This window comes from Vombatus ursinus, unplaced genomic scaffold (genome assembly GCF_900497805.2).
Source record: "Vombatus ursinus unplaced genomic scaffold, bare-nosed wombat genome assembly UNPS02014770.1, whole genome shotgun sequence".
Classification (NCBI taxonomy): Eukaryota; Metazoa; Chordata; class Mammalia; order Diprotodontia; family Vombatidae; genus Vombatus; species Vombatus ursinus.
This window is the reverse complement of record NW_020954548.1, coordinates 187,856-194,428: the sequence shown is the minus strand read 5'-3', so window position 1 is coordinate 194,428 and position 6,573 is coordinate 187,856. Positions and strand designations below refer to the sequence as shown.

At 52.0% G+C, this 6,573-nt stretch overlaps 1 protein-coding gene across 1 annotated transcript; it reads left to right on the top strand.

The window, feature by feature from the left end:
• The first annotated feature begins 233 nt into the window (after nucleotides 1–233).
• On the top strand, nucleotides 234–4,121 carry LOC114043801 (proline-rich protein 35-like). The gene is made up of 2 exons (XM_027863045.1): nucleotides 234–1,783; nucleotides 3,356–4,121. The coding sequence occupies exons 1-2, from the start codon at nucleotides 234–236 to the stop codon at nucleotides 4,119–4,121; spliced, it is 2,316 nt and encodes a 771-aa protein (XP_027718846.1).
• Nucleotides 4,122–6,573: the final 2,452 nt, after the last annotated feature.

Sequence of the window (6,573 nt, the reverse complement as noted above, 5' to 3'; positions counted from 1 at the left end):
GGAAGGGAGAGAACCTGTAGGTCTTTTATTTGTAAAGATGAGAGAAAAGGAAAGGAAAGAGAAGCACATGATGTTGGAGTACCAAGAGGCTGGACTCAGGACCCTTCTCTGGGTTGGGTGAGGTGGGAAGGAGCCTGCTGGGGCCAGTAGGGCTTGACCCCGAGTTCTCTGACATAGGTTGGCCCATGATCTCCAGGGAGGCCTCTTAGTGTGGAGTTGTGCTGTCTGCGGCCATGTCCAAGGAGGTTGGGAGCTGCCGTCTGGGCGCCACCTACAAGCCCAAGGAGCGTAAGCCCAAAAAACCACACTACATCCCAAGGCCCTGGGGCAAGCCGTACAACTACAAGTGTTTCCAATGCCCCTTCACCTGCATGGAGAAGTCCCACCTGTACAACCACATGAAGTACAGCCTCTGTAAGAACTCCCTGTCCTTGCTCATTGACTCCTCGGACTGGGCCTACAAGAAGGGTCATCTCCTCCAGCCTGAGCTACGGCTCTTCCCAACTTCCGAGGGGTCCCGGGGCCTGCTCAAAGGTGACCCTTCTGATCCAGTCCCACTTAAGCGGCCGAAGCCAGGGCCCAGGCCAGGGGACAGTTCCCCAGCAGAGCCAGGGCCACCCAGTGAGGATGGGGGAGCTTTTCCTGAGGAGGAGGAAGAAGAGGAAGTGGCAGGTGGACTCTTGAGGGCCATGGACCCCAGTGAAGGTAGGAAAGCTGGAGCCCCAGGTGAAACCGATGTGGGAGCCCTCCTCTTTGGGTTCAAAGACAAAAGCAGGGAACCAGAGCCTGACTTTATCATCACTGATGTCTTCTCCCTCCGGAACGCCGGGGGCAGAGGCCGGGAGACACTGTCACCAGAGACTGATCCCAAGCCAAAGGTAGGAAGGGCACCTAAGAAATCCCTGACCACTGGTGGGCTCCTTATGGAACAATGGAGGCTGGTGGCTGGTGGCCAGAAGAGCAGAGCCAGTGTAGATCTGACCCCAGTGGGCACTGAGGGCAGTGGCATCATCCCTTGCTATCCCCCTCCAGCTTACAGCGATTATCAGGAGGCCCAGGGCCTCAACCTGTCCCTTTTGGGCATAAATTACCCCCTGAGCCCTGGGCTCTTCTCCTACCTGGGGCCCACACTCACCACTGGTGCTGCTGCCACCCATGCCCCCATAACCCAGATGCCCTTTTTGGCATCAGCTGCTCAACTCTTGCCCCCACCAGCTGCTGCAGCTACAACTGCTACACCCTTCCAGACTCTGCAAGGCCCCGAACGCTCAGCCTTCCTCCCACGATTCTACTACCCCCTGCTGTTTGAGCATGCCCTTGGAACAGCCAGTGGGAAAGCCACAGATGCCCAACCTGCCCCAGCAAACCTTGCCCTCCCAGCTAAGACACCAGGAGAGATGCCCACAGCTCTAGGGCTCTTCAAGGTGCCAATGCCCAAGGCTGTTGCCTCCTGGCCCCGGAGTTCCCGTAGGGACCCGGTCCAGGAGATGGAGCTCAAAGCTGGGCCTCTGGGAACCAAGGAGGAAGAAGAAGAGGAAGAGGAGGAAGGCAGGTGTCGGGGTTCCCAGAATGAAGGTACTGGGCCAGGCAGAACACCATCATCAGAGATCTACCGAGGCATGCTTGGGACTAGCTCCAGGAAGGCTCAGGGGACTCTAGCCAGCCCCTCAGCAGCTATGAGCACTCTGAAAAGAAAGTCCTTTTTTGGCAGTGGACTTGACTTCCTGAAGGATCCCTCAGGTGTGGACAGCCTGCCACTGGGGAAGTTTGACTACCAGAGGAGGTGAGTAGGTAGAGGTATTGGTCAGAGGGTAGAGACCGGTGGCTCTCCTATAGATCACTAATATACAGCTGCTTCCTTGGGGGATGGGTTGGGTCTCAGCTGCATGAATAGGTCACACATCCTAGATGGCCCTACATCTTCCGTAGGCCTTCCCCTGCCTCTATATAGCATGGGCAGTGTGGTCTAAGGCTCTTTTCTGCCATGGACAATGTGGAGATGCCATAGGGGCCTCTGAGCCCTGCAGAGTAGGGGAGATGGACAGTTAAACAGTGGAAGGAGTACCGGACTTGAGAGTCCAAAGACCGGGGTTTAAGTTTCAGCTGTTACTAGTTGTGAACTTGGGTAAATCACTTTCTCTGGGCCTCATCTGTAAAACGAGAGTTGAATTAGATGTTTTCTAAGGTCCCCACCATCCCTTTCCCCACTTTTAACACAGGAAATGGCAAACCATTCCAGTATCTTTGCCAAGAAAACCCCAAATGGGGTCACGGAGAGTCAAACATGACTAAAAAACAACCCAACAACAGCAACAGAGAAGGGCTTTCAGGGGCTTCTCTGCCTCTGTAAAAATTGAAGCCCAAAATATTCTTTGTATTTCTCAAAGACAAACACTGAGGCCAGAAGAACAGAAGGGATTTATTCAAGGCCTTCTTTTTTTTGTTTGGGTTTTTTGGTTTGTTTGTTTGTTTTGCTTTTTGTTTGTTTTTGCTAGGCAATGGAGTTAAGTGACTTGCCCAGGGTCCCACAGCTAGTAAGTGTCAAGTATGTGGTCTGAGACTGGATTTGAACTCAGGTCCTCCCGACTCCACGGCCGGTGCTGTATCCACTGTGCCACCTAGCTGCCCCAAAAGGCCTTCTTAGTGAGGAATCAACACAACCCGGGTTTAAGTGCTGCCGCTCCCCCATCCCATTGCCATACCTACCTTTACTTTCCCCACATTCACCAGTCACCCAGGGAATGGAAGCTTTATATGCCCCATCGATAGAGCACAATTCTGGGCTTCTCTCTGAATCTATCTGCTTGTATCCCTCACCCACCTTCCTCCAAGGGCTGAAGCCTGACTCCACTTCCTAGATAAAAGGGCCCTGAGAAGTTAGGGGGGTGAAGAGGTTTTTGGCTGGTGTAGATTCAAGAGCTAAAAAGGACCAGGGGAGGTCACTAAAGGTGTTTAGGAGACCAGAGAAATTATCAAGAAGCAGGGGGCTGACCCCCAAAGAAGCCAGGTTGCAAAGGTTCCTCTCACAGAAGGGAGGTTTGGGAGCCCTATGACCAGACTACTAGAAGGGAGTGTGACACCCAGCCTGGCTGCAGGGGGTGTCCACAATTACCTTGGTCCTCATTAACAGCCCTTTCCCTCTCAGCAAGGAAGAGGAGAAAGATTGCTGCCCTGAAAACCAGAAGACCTGGGTTCTATTCCCAGGCCTTCCACCTACCCATTGTGTAATCTTAAGCAAATCATTTCCACTCGCTAGGTCTCAGTTTACTCATCTGTACAGTGGGGGTGGGGTGGATGAATTAGATATCTCAGCTGTCTCCCAATATTCTTTGTTCTATGATTCTTCCCTCTACAGTGTGCCGGCTGCTACACCCTTGCTCCCTTGGCCCAAAGACTCTGATAATGTTGATTCTGAGGCTACTTCCCCAGGGCTTCAAGCCCTGCATAGACCCCCTGGCAAACCACCTCAGGGGTACAGGCCAATGAGCCCAGGTCCAATCGGAGAAGACCTGTCCAAAGCCCTGGGAGTCTACGAGAAAGTGGAGAGACGGCTGGGTCAACTGACTACTTCGGGCGGTCCCACTCAGGGACCACTGCGGGAACAGCTGGGAAAGATACGTCGGGAGCTTTATCACATTCACCAGGCCCTGGAGAAGGCAACCAGGCCTCCTGAGGGGCCCCTTGACCTGTCTGTGAAGAGAGTACCAGACAAAGGGCCATCCCCTCCTGGGTTGGAGCTGGAGGAGGGTGGCTGGGAGGAAACTGGTTTGGAGACCACCAAGACTCCCTTGGATCTGCTGCTCCTGCAGCTGGGCCAGCCAGAGGGGAGACAAGGATCCACAGAATCCCCTGGGGTGCCCATTACAGTTCTACCCCCAACACTGGCAACAGAGTCCTTCTATGGCCATACCACTAAATGTGAGGCAGACTCCAGTGTCTTGCTGGGTGCTGATGGGAGAGCTCCTGGGGGGTCTGGGTCTACCCCCGGGGGCCCCCAGCTCCTGGCTCCTGAGGAAGGGCCTCTAGGTGGTTGGGGTGGGGGACCCCGAAGTGGGATGGGGGTCCTTCCTGTGGACCCAGAAGCCACATGTCTCCATAGCCCTGAGAACACTGAAGCCTGACCTGGTCTCCCCCGCTCCCTCATCCTCCAAACCACCCTGGACTTACGTATCTGTCCAACTCCCCTGTGTCAGTCCCAGAAAATGGGCCACCTCAGATCAGGGACCTTCCCCAGGTGGGTATCAAAGCCCCCAATCTTTCCCTCCTGGGGCTATGAATCAGGGAGCAGATGAAAACATAACCCCTGGGGAGGAAGAAACATCTGTGCCCCTCAGGAACCAAAGACTCAGTGTTTATCTGGCCTGGGTTGGGTCTCCCCTCTGCACCATCTGAGTCCCCAGGAGAAAGGGCTCTGGCAGAAGCCACTCCCTCCTTCCAGAAAGGTCAAGGTCCCCTTGGGCACTGCCCTCTGGAGAATCTTCTTCCAGGTGTGCCACCCCAGCCATAACACTTCGCTGCTTCCTCTGATTCTCAATCCAGTAGCTCTTCCTGGAATCCCCAAGCCCAAATGATGAGGGCCCTGGACACCACCCAGACCATACCCTTGCCCCCAAACTGCCAAACCACCCAAAGCTGGTCTTTCTTCTCTGTGGTGGTTTGTTAGCATCATTGATGTGAGGTCATCTGTGACCACTAGGTTTTTCTCACCTTGCCTACTTTACCCTTCTGTGTCCCAGAACCTCCTCTCTTTCCCCACTTTCTTCTACTTTCCCCTACCTTCCTCCATTCTCTCTTTCCACTTGCCCTCACATACCCCCCAGGCTGAGTGGAGCCAAAGCACCCTCTCTCCAGATAATGTCCCTACTACCTCCTCCCTTCCCAGGGCTCTGGAGAAGTAGATACCCCTTCCTTTAAGACTGTACAAGGGCCTCATTGTATGGAAAATCTGGTGCTATTGTGGATTTAGGATGAGTTTGGGAAATAGCTTCCCATATAAGGGACCCTAGGGAGAAAGAGGGGAACCTACTAGATCCAATCTCAGCTGAAGGTTGTCTTCCACTTTCTTTTCTACTGTCTTCTGCGTTATTCCACCCTTCTGCTCAGCTCCAAAACAGCTCCATAGCCTAATCTCTCTCTTTTTTGGGGGGGGGCTAGGCAATGGGGTTAAATGACTTGCCCAGGGTCACACAGCTAGTGTCAAGTGTCTGAGGTTGTATTTGAACTCAGGTCCTCCTGATTCCAGGACCGATGCTCTATCCACTGTGCCACCTAGCTGCCTGCCTAATCTTTTTCTTGAGCAGTCCTGGCCAAGCAGGGAACCACCCCCTATCAGAGTGAATGAATCAGAAAATTATAGGATTTAAAGATGGAAGGGAACTTCTATCCACTGGGTGCACCCTAGAAACAAATTTTGGCTTCTTTCCAAGGGGCTGCCTGGAAAGTAGATAGAGACTTGTTCTCACATCCAGGAAGACCAGGATTCAAATCTTGCCTGACATAATAATGGCTATGTGACCTTGGCAAATCATTTAACATCTCAATGCCTCAGGCAACTCTCTAAAACTAGAAATTGCCGAGAAGGTACAGACCCAGATTGGTAGAGGAAATTTCCTCACCTGGGAGCCCCCTGTACTCATGAAATCCCAGGTCCATTCCCTTTCCTTATCCTTTTTTGGGGTTAGACTTTAAGGAAAAGAAGAAATTTACAGAGAATATGTGATTATGAAGTTAGGGAGTCCAGAGGTCTTCTGAGAGGCTTGTAATCTAACCCTTGAGGCAGGAACTTTTTTTTCTAGTCCTCTCTCAACTGGTCTAACCCCACTGCCCAAGGACAAAGACTGAACATTCTCTCCTTGGTGATTACACCAACTATTTACTAAGCGAGTGACCAGGGAACAAGTCAATTAACCTTGTTGGCTGACACTATCCTCATCTGTAAAATGAAGAGATTAGATTAGATGATCATTAAGGTCCCTTCCAGTCCTAAATCCTGTGATCTTTTCTTGTCTTCCCCCCAATTTCTAGAGCCCCACTTCGAGTCTCTATTAGTCCACCTTCCAAAGGCACTATCCAGAACCATCCTAGCTCACCACCCCCACTAGGGAAATGTTTACTGAGTTCTTTATGAAGAAATTTCATATACAGTTCTATAATTCTATATAATCAGATCTGCACATAAGCCAAACCAAATGTAGTATAAGAGAAGTGTCCCCCTCCCCAACTCCATGTGGATGAAGGAAGATGATATCCCAGTTAGGAGGCCACCTTGAGAAATGAAGGCTGAGATCTGGTAGGAACTCTTCCCAAATCTTGCCTCAAGCAAGCCCTGCCTAAAGTTGCCTGAGAGGGTTACTGAAACCCACACTCACTCAGGTGAACTGATCCTGAGCTCAATATCTTCCTTTCTAGATGCCCTGGGGAAAGTCCCTCCATGGGCAAGTGAGCTAGGTGGTCATTGGCACTAGCATAAAGGGAGAGGGTATTTGCCCTGAGTAACCCTACCCTAACCCTAGGACCTTTTGCCATACATCAGGACTCCAAGATGGGGCTTTTATCTCCCTTCACCCTCCCCCA

Coding starts and splice junctions, on each gene's coding strand:
- LOC114043801 (XM_027863045.1), top strand. CDS start 234: ATGTCCAAGGAGGTTGGGAGCTGCCGTCTGGGCGCCACCTACAAGCCC. Junction 1,784..3,355: donor AAGTTTGACTACCAGAGGAG/GTGAGTAGGTAG, acceptor TTCCCTCTACAG/TGTGCCGGCTGCTACACCCT.